The sequence below is a fragment of the Marmota monax genome, unplaced genomic scaffold, assembly GCF_021218885.2.
Source record: "Marmota monax isolate L192 unplaced genomic scaffold, Marmota_monax_Labrador192_F-V1.1 WCK01_AAM20220418_F8-fsc00050, whole genome shotgun sequence".
NCBI lineage: Eukaryota > Metazoa > Chordata > Mammalia > Rodentia > Sciuridae > Marmota > Marmota monax.
In genome coordinates, this window is record NW_026694552.1 from 6,617,050 (window position 1) to 6,634,171 (window position 17,122).

At 36.2% G+C, this 17,122-nt stretch overlaps 1 protein-coding gene across 1 annotated transcript in view; it reads left to right on the forward strand.

Annotated features, from left to right (window-relative positions):
- The first annotated feature begins 1,335 nt into the window (after positions 1-1,335).
- Vsig1 (V-set and immunoglobulin domain containing 1) overlaps positions 1,336-17,122 on the forward strand; it is a 31,807-nt gene continuing 16,020 nt past the window's right edge. Inside the window, exons 1-2 of the mRNA XM_046420855.2 lie at positions 1,336-1,435; positions 12,475-12,638. Of these exons, the coding sequence (XP_046276811.1) occupies positions 1,387-1,435; positions 12,475-12,638 (213 nt within the window). The 5' untranslated portion in view covers positions 1,336-1,386. The remainder of the gene's footprint in view (positions 1,436-12,474; positions 12,639-17,122) is intronic.

A 17,122-nucleotide genomic window follows, 5' to 3' on the forward strand; every position in this document is an offset into this window, starting at 1 on the left:
TGGCTTTCTGAGAAGTAGGGGGAAATTGGCTTGGCTAAGATCAGATGGGGCCAAACATTTCCTGTAAATTAAAGTTCATAAAACTATCACTTGAAACTTGCACACATTTCATGTGACCAAATGCTTTAAAGTGATAAATCTTGATAGCATTTTTCAAGTGGATGATTTAATGTGGTTAAAGTTCAGATGAGGTGAGGACCAGGTCTTGGATGGCTGGGAATTCAGATGAAAGACTTTGGACTTGCTGAAAGAGTCCATATAGGGTGTTATTGAAAATGCTTGATTAGAGTTGGAACATTGGCCTGTGACTAGTATACAGCATAAAGGAAGAAGAATTATGGGAGACCATTTAGGAAGCTGCTATGGTGAGTCAAAGGTAAGGAGCTGAGTATCTGGACCACAATGGAAGCAAAAAGTTGGAGAACAGAAATATTTGAGAGTGTCATAGGTAAGAAAACAACAGGACCTAGTGATCATATGGAAAGAGCCAGAGGAGGCTTTTAGGTTTCCTAGTGTAACTTAAGCATGAGAGGAACTCTATTAGAAGTTCATAGTCACATAAAGCCTTCTCACCTGTGCAGTTTCCCATGTCCTCCTAGTGAACCTCCATTTCCAAGGAAACCCTATAGCAGCTATTCAGTAACTTAATTCTGCAAAAGTTTAGACTCATCCAATGAAAGTCCTCAAGCATTTATTCACTAATCTGATTTTGCAAAATTAGGTTAGTGAATAAGTGCTATAGTGCTTACTTGGAAGACAAAAAAATAATTCATTCTAGTTCCAGTTTTGGTGGAAGGTAATGACAACTGCCAGTGCTTCCAAAAAGGTGACATGTCCAGTGTTTGTTCACATAGAAATGAGTTGCTTCAAAACCCATGTGCCCTTCCTGTGAACTGCATCTCTCCAAGAAACCTTATAGCACCAATTTACTAACCTAATTTGTAAAAGAAGGTTAGTGAATCATTGCTAGAAGATTTTCATGGAAATATTTGAAATTAATTAATTTTCTCAACTTTTATTTGTATATGCTCTCTTCCAACTGTATCTTTCAACACAAGTACAATTTTTTAATAAGATTGATTTTAAACAATGAGACTTAGAGTATCTGGGTACAATGAACAAGAAGAATTTAAATACATGGGTTTATTATTAACACAGTAGCAAATATATCAAGGATACACACCCCATGAAAAGTGTTTCAAAGAAACACAAACCCGCTCTGAGAAAGGTCTGTACCCAATAAGTAAGCCCAAAGAGGCATGTTTGCTTGGTGATGCCCAGAAGATAAGCCTGGCAAACCTCAGTGTGATTGAAGAAGCCAGTCTGAGACTCAACCTAGGTCAGGCAAGCTACGGGCTCCTACTGCTCCCAACGAACTTCAACACAATGGTCTTCACATTCTGGAAGGCTTTTCTGATCCTAAACTGCCTTGCAGGTAAGGAAGGGATCTCCAAACCACCACAGATAATTGGAAATGGAGCTTTTAGATTGAAATTATAAATTTTTGTATTAAAATTTCCTCTCTATATTTCAAAGGAATTTTGATTAGCATGCTGAGTAATTTTAAGAACTGTAGCTTAACAAATATGTGCCATGTTAATATTTGGGAGTCCAGTCTGTAGTAAAATTGTGTTATGGGGCTTCAGGATTGACCTTTTCTCAGAAAAAAAAATCATACTATCTTTCTTAGTTTAAAAGTTGGACAAGTAAATTTGCTCTCTTTGAAACCAAAGTTTCAAAGGATAATTTCTCTCTTTTATTTAGTGTTTCCCTTAATGTCACGGTGATTGACTTGCTTTGCTACAGCAAGCAGAACCTGGGTTTAAGCCTGCCAGGGCTTACATGTGGGAAGGACAGAGATTCTATGAGCACTTTGTTATCTAATATTGCTTAGGGATTTTTGGTTTTCCAATCCTAAGACTGTATTTTGGAAAACATGTAAGTGATTTATTATTGCGCACAACATGGATGATTTTAGGAATTCAAATAGAACAAATTCATTTTTGGAGTCAAAATCCCAATAGTGGTTAAAAGGCTGGAGAGATGACTAATTTGGAAAATGCCTTAGCCATTTTTCTCCAAATACCAGATACATTTTGAATCTGTTCTTACGGTAACCTAAACCTCACAGTAAATACAATACTATTGTTTATCAAAAATCAGGTAATTTTTAAGCCATTGGTAATGTTAGATCCTCTTTAAAGTGAGGTTTGATAAGTACATTTAATGAAACAAGAAAATGCTCAAGATAAAATACTAAGTTAAAAAGCAGGAAACACAAAACTATAATAAATTACTGGAAGGTAATATACTGATGCACTCACATTGGTAATCGCTGGGTGATGAGATTATGGATGATTTTGATTCTATTCACCATCTATTTCATACTTTCCAGGTTTTCTATAAGGAGTATTATTATTATTATTTTACAGTGCTGGGGGGGTTAAACCTGGGGTCTGCTGCATTCTAGGCAACACTCTACCACTGGGCTATAGCACCAGCCCCTATACTATTTTTAACATTAGAAAAAAATGTTACTTTGAAACCTAACATGTGGTTAGCAATAATTCTTTAACTATTCATTACTAAATGTTGACGCTGAACAAAAATGTTGTACAGTGTCAAGTCACCAAAAGGCAATACTGCAAATATCCCATTGCCTAACCAGTCTGTATAGCTGGAAACACATGTTACTATTTTCCCTCACACCAGAATATTCATTTAAATGTAATTTCAGACAGGAAAAATCTTTATTCCTTCCAAAAGGGCTTCCAATCACAAGCCAATTGGATCAAACCCCAGGCCCTCTGCACCAACTCTCTAAAATCATGTCTATAGCTGACAATTAATTCTCTATGTGAGGCCTATCCCTGGCCTATACTAAACACAGGGTTTGGAACAGTTTCAAGAATGATTTTCAGGGACTGAGGCTGTAGCTCAGTGGCAGAGTGCTTGCCTAGTGTGTGTGAGGCACTGGGTTCAATCGTTAGCACCACATAAAAATAAACAAATAAAGGCATTCTGTTCATCTACAACTACAATGATTTCACTATAACACATATATATGTACATATATGTCATATATATATATATATATATATATATATATATATATATTATAAACATTTTTATAGTCACCGTAGGGAGGTTGTAAAATGTGGACATATATAAATAAGAAAAAAAATCATCTGTAATCTTACCACTCAAATTTGGGTGAATTTCTTATCAATATTTTTTCTTTGCAAGTGTATATTACATTAAAAATGAAACCCATACCTTTTATGCGGTTTTCCTGTTGTTTAAAAAATTATCTAGCATGATGTTGGGATCTTACTTCTGACTTTTAGAACAAGGCCTGATCAGAATGACCAATAACTACTTCAGAGTGTCTTTTCTTAAATTACCATATAGCTGTTTTTGTTGGTATATATTATATGCTGTATATCTATGCATACCTGATCTAGCTGGTCCAAAGCAAAAAATGGTAGTCAGCCCTGCAGACTAAAAAGAGGGTATACTATATTGTTATTTGCTATACTTACAGATGTGTGGATGTCAGAGAAAGGAAGATTTAGGTGATCTATACCTGCCATTCATAGTGATCCAGATCCTTCAGTTGATCCAGATCCTGCAGTTGATCCAGATATTACTGAGGGACAATTGGCAATATTTCCAACAATGTACAATTTAATGCCCCATCTGCACTTGTTTCAGAAAGAATATCATATTTCAAGTATGGTGCCTGGCACATAGTGAGAATATAGTAAATGGTTGTTGAAGGAATGAGTTAACTTCCTAAACTCTAAACATTCCGAAATGATTTTCATATGAATATTTAAAATCAATTTTCTGTACAAATAAGCAGAGTAGTGTTTTTTAGTGTTACTCTCTCCCCTTATTTTATTTATTTATTGATTTATGTACTGTGAATTGATCCCAGGGGCACTTAATCACTGAACTACATCCCCAGGCTTTTTCAGTTTTTATTTTGAGACAACATGTCACTAATTTGCTGAGGGCCTTACAAAGTTGCTGAGGCTGGCCTTGAACTTGTGAACCTCCTACCTCAGCCTACAGGTGTGCACCAGCATATGTGGTTCAGAATTTATAGATTTATTTTAATCTTATTTTATTTTCAATGGCTTCCTTTTTTTGGATTAAAGGGAACTGTTTATTTTGCTGGACTTAAATGGTAGATATTCAGGTTGCTGCTAATTTGCTATTGTCAATTTTTTTTCTTTTTTAAATATTTAATTGATTTTATTTTTAAATTAAATGACAGTGGAATGCATTATGATTCTTATTACACTTATAGAGCACAATATTTCATCTCTCTGTTTGTATATAAAGTATGTTGACACCAATTCATGTGTTCATACGTGTGCTTTGGATAATGATGTCTATCACATTCCACCATCATTGCTAACCCCCTGCCCCCTCCCTTCCCCTCCCACCCCTCTGCCCTATCTAGAGTTTGTCTATTCCTCCCATGCTCTACTTCCCTACCCCATTATGGATCAGTCAACTTATGTCAGAGAAAACATTTGACATTTGTTTTTTGGGGGATTGGCTAACTTCACTTAGTATTATTTTCTCCAACCCCATCCATTTACCTGCAAATGCCATAATTTTATTCTCTTTTATTGCTGAGTACTATTCCATTGTGTATATATGCCACATTTTAATCCATTTATCGACTGAAGGGCATCTAGGTTGGTTGCACAGTTTAGCTATTGTGAATTGTGCTGCTATAAACATCAATGTGGCTGTGTCCCTGTGATATGCTGTTTTTAAGTCCTTTGGGTATAGACTGAGGAGAGGGACAGATGGGCCAAATGGTAGTTCCATTCCAAGTTTTCCAGGGAATCTCCACAAAATTACAGTTATCTTATATTAGACAAAGGCGCCAAAAACATGCATTGGAGAAAAGATAACCTCTTCAACAAATCATTCTGGGAAAACTGGAAATCCATATGCAACAAAATGAAATTAAACCCCTATCTCTCACCATGCACAAAACTCAACTCAAAGTGGATCAGGGACCTAGGAATTAAACCAGAGACTCTGTGTCTAATAAAAAAAAAGTAGGCCCCAATCTTCATCATGTGGGATCAGGCCCCCAACTTCCTTAATAAGACTCCTATACCACAAGAATTAAAACCAATAATCAATAAATTGGATAGCCTCAAACTAAAAAGTTTCTTCTCAGCAAAAGAAACAATAGTGGGGTGAATAGAGAGCCTACATCTTGGGAGCAAATTTTTACTCCTCACACATCAGATAGAGCAATAATCTCTAGGGTATATAAAGAACTCAAAAACCTGATTACTAAAAACACAAATAACCCAATCAATGGCTTCTTAGGAGGTTTTAGTTTAAACCTGAATTCATGAAAGTAATTGTAATGAAAAATTTCTTCCACAAAAAATTCATGACTATCATCAAGATACTTGTAACATGTATTAGTCACCTGTTGTAAAGATATGTTAATATTGCTTTCATTTTCTGGATATATGTATTATACATGTGAAAGAAGTAATATATTTAAAATTTGGTTTTGCAGTCAAATCCAAAAGGTGGATGATCACTTGGTTTAATTATTTTGTAACTCAAAGGAAAGCAATTATACCTGAAGTTACTGTAAATTAAATCACTTCAAATGCATCATTTTTAAAAAAATATATTTATTTTTTAGTTGTAGTTGGACACAATACCTTTATTTCACTTATTTGTTTTTATGTGGTGCTAAGGATTGAACCCAGCCCCTCACACGTGCGAGGCGAGCGCTCTACCACTGAGCCACCACCCCAGCCCCAAATGCATCATTTTAAATATGGCTCATTGGGAGATATTTTTGCTATGGTATATTAGGAGAATAATAATCTTCCAAATAAGCAAAGTACTTGACCATATTATAGGCATTAAATGAATGAATTAATAACCATTACCAAATTGCAAGACATTTTAAAATCTTCTTAATATATTGATGTATGCACCTTGGATTATTTTCCTTTGATAATAAACACTGGATTTTAAAAGAAGTAAATCATAATTCAACCACAGATACATTTTTGTTTTGTTTTTTAATCCAGCCAAGTCAGTAAGGGGCATTGCTATCCTCAGTTTTGTTTAAACCAGGTATGATTCTTTAGCTTATTATTTATTCACATTCCTGTTAACGTAGATATTTTTCTGACTTTATCAAATTTAAATAATTTTTCAATTTAGAATTAATTAATCTAAGGAAATACAACTGTTTATCTCCTGACATTCACAGAATTAACTCTAGTTTAGGACTAAATTTATACTGTTCACTACCCACGTGATTAAATTTAAATTAATTCAAATTAAGTAAAATTGTAATGCCATTTCCTCAGTCTTACTGGCCCAATAACTGCATGTGGATAGCAGCTACTAAACTGGACAAAGTGGAGATAGGATATTTCTATTATCACAGAAGTTTCCGTTGAACAGTGCTGGCTAGATGGTAATCTAACAAGGTTAAGTAATATGCACTAGATGAATGATGCTATATTTAAAAAATGCCAATCTTAAATTACATAATTCTTAGCTCTGAAGTGTATTGTTACTATGTTAAGGTTGGACAATGTCTGAAAACTGTCTTTTTTCCAAAATTTAAGAGTTGGTTATGGGGCCAAATATTGGGAATCTAGGCAATAAAATGGTTCTCAGGTTTTGCCTTGCAATCATTACCTATTTACAAGACAATGTGTAGTATCCTCAAAAATATATTGTCTCACTTTAAATTTTGAAATCATCATCTGAATTCCAATGTGATATTACTGAGCTTTTCTATGTATCAAATTAGTTGTAGATTTTTATATCTTCTATTTTTAAAATGTTAGAAATGTCTGAATCAGATTAATAGTTCTCAAGCCCTTGGTTTTCATTCACTTCCATTCTGGTCTGTGCTATAAATGGCTTCCTGCTGCACTGACATGGAAGGCAAAGAATGTGTCTGTCTTTTTCATTATGATTTCCCCAGTGTTTAGCACTGCTTAAGACACAAAATAGGTGTTTGCCAGATATTTGTTGCTAGGCTCTGTGGTCTCTTCCATGCTTTGTCTTATGTGAGAACTGTGCTTACTCTACCATTAAGCACTTTTTACTGAGACTATCCATCAAATGGTTGTTTTGCCTTACATGTTCACATGTAACTATCATTGATCAATTTCATAACAGATACTGAGACCCAAACAAAAGAACAAAAATATTTGTCAAATCATCTCTCCAAAATATCTCTGTTTTAGGGAAAAGTTCTTGGGAACTTTAATGACTATCAAATTCCCAGTTCTATCCCTTTTATTTTGGAGACTTTAAAAGACATTCTAAAGTCATCATTTAAGCACAGCCACAGATGTGGCTAACTTCCAGGAGAAAGGAGATGAGCTTTTTGAAGACAGGAGGAATCCACTTCCCCTCCAACAGAGGAAAGCAGCTTTATCCAATGAAGTTTATGTTGGAAAGAGTAGCTGCTCTCTGAAGACCAGTTTTTCTTTTGGGAAAGGCATCATGGGAAAGGAAATTATGGGAAGAATAATGTTGCAAGAAGGAAAATGCATGGAATTAGAAAATGCTGTATTTGTGCCTACCTTAAAGCATTTTTCTCAATTCATCAATGCATTGGTTGTCATGTAAACTGTCTGCTGCCAAGGTGGGCCTGGCTATAACACAAAATACAGCTATTGAATCCAGGAAACAAAGGATAATCAGTACAATGGTTTGCTTTTTCTTTTACTTCTTCAAAATGTTTCCCAACCCCCTAAATTCCTTTTCTATGACTGCTGTCATTAAGTAAGAAAAATGAGAAAGTCTTTGGAACCTCTCACATTCATAGGTAGGCAGAATTAATACTGTTAAAACGGCCATATTACCAAAAGCAAGCTATAATTCAATGTAATCCCCCTCAAAATTATATTCTTCACAGAACTAGAAAAAAAATCCTAAAATTTATATGGAAGAATAAAAGATCCAGAATTGCCAAAGCAACCCTGAGCTAAAAGAACAATGCTGGAGATATCATAGTACATGATTTTGAATTATACTGCAAAGCCATAGTAACAAACAAACAAACAATAAAAGCAAGGTACAGCATAAAAAGAGTCACATGGACCAATGGGACAGAACAGAAGACACAGAAACAAATTCACACAGCTATAATCATCTGATTCTCAAAAGGTTTCAAAAACATACACTGCAGAAAAGACAGCCTCTCTAACAAATGGTGCTGGGAAAACAGAATATCCATATGTAAAAGAATGAAACTAGATCTTTATCTCTCACACTGTGTAAAAGTCAACTCAAAATGGATCTAAAACTTGGGAATTGGATGAAAAACCTTGCAATTGTTAGAAGGGAAAATATTTCAGCACAGAGGTGTAGGCAAAGATATCCTGGTTAGTACTCCTATAGCTCAGGAAATCAGAGGAAGAATCAATAAATGGGATGTCATCAAATTAAATGACTTCTGCACAGCAAAATAAACAATTAATAAAGAGATAACCAACAGAATGGGAAAGATCTTTGCCAGTTATTTTTCCAACAGAGGATTAATAGCCAGAATATATAAAGAATTAAAAATACTCAACAAATGCTTCCCTAACTAAATCGTTGTGTTCATTTGTTCATTAAGAGCCTTGACTTACCCATATGTTTGTCTAATTTGTATATTTGTACAATAATATAACACATATGAATTTTAATCTCAATTGTCATGATAGCATTTCTAATTTTGGGGGAGGTGGTACTGGAATTGAATCCAACATTACTATTATTTTTTTGGTAATGGATTGAATCCAGGGGCACTTTAACACTGAGCCACATCCCCAACCCTTCTTATTTCTAACTTTGAGGGTCTTGCTAAGTTGTTCAGGGTCTCATTAAGTTCCTGAGGCTGGCTTTGAACTTGCAATCCTCCCAAAGGCTGGGATTATAGGTGCAAGCCATCATGCCCAGCTTGTCACATCTCTTTAAATCCAACTTTCTGACTTTCTTTGTGGGTCCTTGTTCTGTACCATTCTTTATATACCGTCCATTGCAGTAATTCACCAATTTCACCTTTCCATGTGGGTTCCTTGTTATATCACTCAGTTTCCTCACGCTGTAGATTTTTACTTTTCTTTGCAACAGCAACTTCCAAGTTTGGGCATCCTTTTTCCTTAAAATGTAGTCTCGGGACAAGTAACTAAACATTCTTTAAAAACAAACAAAAAAAGTACCTTCAGAATAAGGTTTATAGATGATTTGCACAATGGTTGAGTGTACCTTGCATAATCTGTTCTCAGAACATCAGGGTGCCCAGAACACAAAATCACAAGTGCACTTTGATATCAATTTGTAAGAATACTGCTACATTCAAGAGTCATAAAGGAAAAGTAGAACTTAAATAAAAGCCTACTAAGACTCACCCAATATGAAATAGATAATTCGAATAGCCCTATAACCATTAAAGAAATTGAATTCATAATTTAAAAAGCTTCTACAAAAGAAATCTCCAGGTCTAGGTAGTTTCAGCAGATATTTCTACCAAACATTTAAAGAATAATTAACATCAATTTTGTATATATTCTCTTCTAAAAAAAAGAGGAGAGAACACTTCATCTCATTTTATGAGAACAGTATTACCCTAACACTAAAACCAGACAAAAACAGTACAAATAAAGAGAATTACAGACTAATATCTCTCATGAACTTAGAAGTAAAATATTCAATGAAACACTAGCAAGTTGAATCAAGCAGTGTCTAAAAAGAATTACACATCATGACCAAGGGAGATTTATTTCAAATATGAAAGGCTGGTTCAACATTCAAAAATTATTTCATGTATTTTCATGTAATAGTCTAAAGAAAAATTATGATCATATCAATTGGTGCAGAAAAAAACATTTGGCAAAATCCAATACTCATTCATGAGGAAAAACTCTTAGAAAGTTAGGAATAGCAGGTATGTGAGCTTCACAGAGCTACTATAAAATGTTGCCACAATTGGGTACTTAAAACAAGAGAAATTTATTATCTCGCGTTTCTGGAGGCCAAAAGTCTTAAATCAAATTGTTGTTAGGCTTGATTACTTCGTGGCTGCTGAGAATTCTTGTCATTCCTTGATGTGTAAAAGCATCATTCCAATCTCTGCTTTCATCTTTATATATCATTTACTTGTATGTGTGTATGTGTAAAATTTTCCTTTCCTTTTACTTATAAGGACAACAGTAATCGGGCCAACCCTGAATGCATGATAATCTCATATAAATATCTTTAACTTAATTTCATCTGCAAAGACTTTATTTTCCAATAAGGTTAAACTCCCGAAGATTGGGGGGTAGGACTTAGACTAAACTCTTTTGGGACACAATTCAACCCACTGAAGAGAATTGCTTCAGTTCAATAAAGAGCATCTACAAGTAACATATGTCTTTGTACTTAATGGTGAAATAACTGAATGTTTTTCTCCTAAGATTAGGAACAAGGCAAAGATGTCCACTCTCACTCTTATTATTCAACATGGTACTTGATGATATAGCCATTGTAATTGGGCAGGAAAAAAAAACAACATATAGATTCCAAAGGAAGAAATAAAACTACGTGACAGAAGACTAACATCTAGATTGCATAGAGAACTCTCAAAACACAACCATAATGAATCCAATTAGCAAATGGGCAAAAAATATGAACAGACATTTCGTCAAAAAGTTATAGAAACAGTAAATAATCACATTGAAGGATGTTTGGCATAACTAGCCATTAGGGAAATGCAAATTATCAGAATGATTAAAATAGAAAATGGTGACAGCATCAAATGCTGGTGAAGATACAGAGAATCTGGATCACTCATGCCATATGGATAGAAAGGTATAATGTTGCAGTCACTCTGGAAAGCAGTGTGACTTTTCTTTTTACATAAAACTAAACATGCAACTACCATATGACCCAGCTATTGCACTCTTGGGAATTTTTCCCAGAGAAATGAAAATTTCTGTTCATGCAAATATCTGTACACAAATACTTGTTGTACTTTTATACTCTAGATAAAAACTGGAAATACTTCAGATGTCCTTAAATTAGTGAATAATAAAGCTCTGATGCATATATGCCATCAGATATTACCAAAACAGCCAACTACTAATATAACTTGAGTGGATTTTCCAGAAATTATGCCAAGTAAAAAGAACCAGTGCCAGAAGTTTACCATGATTCCATTTATGGCACATTTATGAGATGACAAAATTTTAGAAATAAAAGACATATTAGTGGTTGTCAATTGTTAGAAACAGGGATGGGGTACATGAGGGAAGTGTCAATGCTTTTAAAGGTCAACATGGGGCATATTTGTGGTGATGGAAGTGTTCAGTAACTTGACTGTAGTGGAGACACAATCCTACACATGTGATAAAATTGAATAGAACTAAATACATGCTCACAGTTGCATGTGTACAAGTACAATTGGAGAACTATGAATAAAGTCAGTGTGTGTAGTATCAAAGTCAATATCCTGGTTGTGATACTATACTATAGTTTTTACAAAATATTACCATTGAGGGAAACTGAATAAAATGCATATGGTATATCTTTCCTGTTCCTTAGAAATGCATGTGTATCTATAATTATCTATACTTATCTTAATAAAAGTTTCAATTAAAAATTATTGAGATGGAGGTAGGGTGCTTGCCTAGCATGTATGAGGTCCTGAATTCCAATCTCATCACCACAAAAAAATTGAGGACCCAAAATACTTTTTCTATGTAAATTATTTCTATTTATATGTGCTATGTTCAAAATTAAAACTGAGAAAATAATTTTAAAAAATTCACAAACACACATTTCATTAGCCACTAGAACAATGACATCATTACATATCATGCAGATTTTGGGAAACTCCAATGTATACTCATGAGAGAATGAGAATGAAAAAGAAAATAGACAACATCTTAATATTGTTATGAATGTAATTTTGATCTTGCAAATGCCCCTCCAATGGTCTTAGGGAAGGAGTAACCAATTCATCCCAGTTTGCCTGGGATTTTTCTGGCTTTAGTCCTGAACTCCTATAAAAACAAGTATTGTTTGCTTGAGACCTATCGAGTTTCAAAACTAAAAGTCCCACATTCAAAGGACTCTTGATGCTTACAAAACTTGGTTAGTTGTTATATATATTTATGGACCTTTTGGAGGCTCTTGGACAAGAATGTGTGCAATCCTTAAATAGGAGGAATTCCCAATTCAGTGCTATTATCTCACCATCACCTAGGTTTTGAATATCTTTACACTGCAACTTGTTAGAAACTCCCCTTTCCCTGGCCTCATTGTTTGCTCAGTTTCCCTTTATGGTTCATTCCACATTCTCCTCCTCACTTTGGATTCTCTAAATAAGATATTTTTGAAAATGTTTTGTGACCCCAAAAAGTGTCATCATAATCTAAATGTGTACCATTGTTTTTCTGATGATTATCTTTTCAGGTCAGGTTAACCTGGTGCAAGTGACCATCCCAGACAGTTTCGTAAATGTGACTACTGGATCTGATGTCACTCTTCTCTGCTTCTACACCACCACTGTGGCCTCCACGGACAAGCTGTCCATCCAGTGGTCTTTCTTTCATAAGAAGGAAATAGAGCCACTTACTGTAAGTTCCTAACCTCTTCCCCTTTGCTAGTTCTGACTGAAAACTGTTGGGGTAATTATGTGAAGGAATGATATGCCAGTGACAACAGTGACAGAACCTGAGATACAAAGTTTGAAGATAGATGTCTAGGGAAGACCATCATGTAAGTGAATTTGCCTTTGTGTTCTCTTCATATTGTTTTATACCTGTTATCTCATTTATGTATAGAGATAACAGGTATAAAACAATATGAAGAGAACTGTGTGTACCATGTATTCTATACTAGACAGAAATGTCTTCTCATGAGTGAAATGAATAGTAGTTCTGAAAGAACATCCCCTCCAAATATCTCCATACTGTCTCAAAGACATTGGATCAATTGCAAGTCCTAATTAATCTGCAGATCTCTTCATCATTTAATATCTTGGATCTATCTGTTAAGGGAACTGGCTCTTTGAACCAGACTAAGTACTGACAGAAGGAAACTACTTATATGGGTAGAGAGGGAGCCACAGTAGAGGTCAACCCTAGGTAAACAAGGATAGCATAAAGCTAGAGGCTCTAAGTTCTGGGGGGAAAAATCGCTAGAGGATGGTAGATAAACATCAATAGGGGAGGATTATTCCACAGGCAAGGTGCCTATTCCCAGATTTTATTCATCCACCCTTGAGGGTAAATCCTTCTTTAAATTAGCAAAAGGATTAAAATTGTATTCTCACAGGTATGTGTGTGCATGTGTTCACATGTGTACATGAGCACATATGCAAAAATGCCCATATATACCCCTTGAAGAAAAAGGTCTTTAGCTTTCACCAAGTTTTCAAAAAACATGCATGAACTAAAGTGGAGTTTAGAGAAGAGATCAATCAGTGTGGTTTGGAATATGCAGTTATTTTGAGTCTTGAAGGAAAGGAAGGGTTCAGTTAGTAGAAAGATAGAGGGAGAATAAGTTGAGTGAGCTAAGGAAGGCCCAGGGGCAGAGGTGGAGGGGAAGGAGGGCATTGGAGGAGGCACACCTTGGGAAGTGTTGCTTCAGCCAGTAATGTTCAGTGCTTAATCCTTGCTTTTACTAGAAATCCTAATCATTTGTCAGCAGGAAACACCATTCAGGGGAAGATTCCATCAATGTCACTATCTAGTCAAATAATTTGCTTAGTACTGGTTACCTCGGACAGATATTTGAATCACTCCGTGCCTCTCTTTAAAATATGATACAACAGCAATACTCAGGAGAATTAATTGACATAATGCATGTGAAAACATTTGGGAAAAATATAAAGCCCTCTAAAGTTTATCCCATGTAAACACCATTATGATTAGCAGCAGCAGTAGTACCACCACCACTAATAAAAACAGTTTTTCCACCAGTTTCCATCACCCAAAATGTCCTGACCTTGCATGTTGGAGCCAAGTAAGAAATTATCAGTTTCCATTGCAAGTTGCTCTCGCTTTGAATGTGGATGGCAATAATCACATGATCTTTTTAAAATCCTATTTTCTGACTAGTCTTTTCAACAAACTCTTCATCTGTAGGCTTGAAGTTCTTCTCATTTTTCCAGTAGGGACTGAATTTACAGAGTCTTTGCTAATATATTTTATACTTGATACTCAAATCAAGATGGCCTCACCTGCCTGGAGGCCAGGCAAAGCCAGTCTGAGTTCAAAAGCCCAAATTCTTCTATATGCCTCCTTGACAATGGAATTCACAGGGCCACTTCTTCTTTGAACTATGTAGCTAGTGAGGGAGGAAGCTTCAAAGCCAAAGGGTATTGTGACCACCAGTGAGTACTATTTTTTTTTTTTTAGCTCTAAGAATGAACGGGAAGATATGATTAAACTGACTGTGGATTGAGCTCAGGGCACCTCTTAGAAGAACATTGAAAAGAAAATCCATTAACAAATAGGTATTTAATAAGTAGTTTATTTACTTGCCATTTGACTCATTCTTCAGATGTCAGGTACAGCTGCAGCAAATAATTCAAGATATTTACTCTTTAGGGATGTCCAAGCCAAATGAGGTCCTCTCTACTGAGCTGCTGAGTCAGAGAACATGCTCCCTGATCTTAAAACTGCATGAGATCTGTGTGCTATGCTTGGGTTTTAGCCATATGGAGGACAGGATAGAGTAGAAACATCTCTTAACTTGAGAACAGTGAAAACCAACCCCCATAGCACAAACCTCCTCCTCCTGTTTTCCTTCAACTCACCCTGACCAGATCCTCATTATAAATATTTGAAGTCTCTGTTTTTGGAGAATGGAAACCCCTTCCCTCTCTCCCCATATTCTGCAGGCATGTACTTCTCTGTGCTTTCCCAAATGAGTAGCTTTAGAGCCCCATTGGAAATCTCCTGACGGATGTCAGTTTATTGCTGTACCACTTACTTACTGGTTGGTTGACCTTACAGAAGTCACTTGACTTTTCAGAGATTTAGTTTTTCCATCTATAAAATGGAACTACATACATACCTCATAGCTTTAATTAGAAGATTAAATGAGATAATGCTTGTGAGGCACTAGGAATCCTTCCACACTGTAGCATTCAGTGAATCTGAGCTAATATTAGTGCCACTGCCACTCACAAAAAGGTGATTTTGCAAAATTCTTATCCCCCTCATGCTTTGGTGTACTAGAGGGACTGGGAAATGGGAACAGGGAACCCAGCCTAACAAGATACACTTAGTATAACTGAACGGCTGAGACAGAGCTCTTCAGGGACATTGTGGCCCTCACTGGCTCACAGATCCACTGTCTTCAGGGTCTCTGTGGCTAGAAATAGACCCTAGACACCTTTTGCACTGCTTCATGTCCCTGAACAGAGATTCTGCTCAGTCAAGGGATTGCAGACTTCCTGGGTTGAGATAGTATTTTTCAACATGGGAATTGGCCTCCATTTCAAGACCCTTTCCTCTTTGAGCACTTCTATGCATTCAAAATTCTGTAGGGCATGCAGTATGCTAATCTATGGATTGCTGGTGGGACATTTTGGGGATGCTAGAAAAACACTTTTGTGTTAGTAGACAATTCAATGATATGGGAGTGAGATGTTGCCAGACTGACCACTGAGTGATTCATTTCAACTCCTGGGTTGATACGATAGTATAATTCAGCTCTCAGATCCACCCATTTCTGCTCAAACACAGCATGGCTCGTGCCTCAATACTGAGGGTTTGGAGGAAAAGGCAGTCAGTCAGTGTCTAAAAATGGCGCATACAAGAGACGCTCGGGGAAGATGTAGCTGGACCTCTCAGGTAAGAACACCTGTTGGTGTACTACTAGACTCCTTCACTGTTTGCAGTCTCTAGGGCACTGGCACAAGCTTCAGGAGTGGGATGGAAGGGTCTGAGTTTAGTGAAAATCCGGATAAGCACAAACCCTTGGCAAAACTGGAAAAGTCTTGATTTCACCTTCTCATATCCACACCTAGAACACTTTTCAGCCTCCTTCAAAAGTTTCAGGGCCCTATCGCTGCCCTCATCTGGGCAGTGACCAGCTCTTGCTACATGTCCATCTTCTCCTCCTCCCCCAAATTGTTGTGTTAAAGTAGAATTGAATCAGAGACCTGGTATTTCTCAGATGATGTTATTTCTTTGTAACTGTCCCATCTAGGGGGTTCCTTTGGTAAGCAGCAACTACAAAAGTAACCCACAAGTTTTCTGACTCAGAGACAAGAATATTCATTAGCATGGTAGTCCGTTTAGAGATGGCCTCTTCTCATAAAATTTGGACAGTTTCAGATAGTCAGTTCTTTGGCAGGGAATCTCAGCTGAAAACTCTGCACCTGGTAGGCTAGCATGGAAATTTTGGACGGTCTGATGGCCCTCGGGTTTCACAGAAGGCCTCTTCTTCCGCCTAGCCTATTACTGGTAAATTTACAGAATTCACCTGCCCATGAACAGAATACACATTGACCCTCCTTAGCATGAGTCTCTTAGACAATACTCTTCTAGAATATTTATAATGGAAGGAACCCTTTGACACACTCATATTCCCAAAACATGCATAAATTGTACAACATCTTTCCAAGGACTTAGTGCCCTCATGTTATGTGGCTTCTCAGATTTTCCAACCTGGTCTGATCACTAGAGTTATGTTAAAACATTAGAATTATGTTAAAACAGAGTTATGTTAAAACATTTTTCTAATGTTGGTATATGGGGGAGTTCCATCACCTCAGGGGCATTTTATAAAGGAGAAGGTATTGATTTGATTGTTAGGACTTGGAGTCACTACAGGGATTTAGTGGGTGCTGGTAAAGATGCTAAATATCCTGCAAAACAGGACAGACCCACACAAAAAACTGCCTGACCAAATGCTAGTATCACCCTTATTGAGAAATGCTATAAATCTTCCCTCCCTCCCCACCAAAGTTACCTATTTTGTGTCCCATTCCTAAAAGTCTCTATATTTGCTATATCTGATAAGTGAATTTAACACTAAAGTGCTGGGGAGTGGCAATAGCTTATATTGTTGTCTTTCAAAGAAAAGCACTTAAGCTGGAATCTTC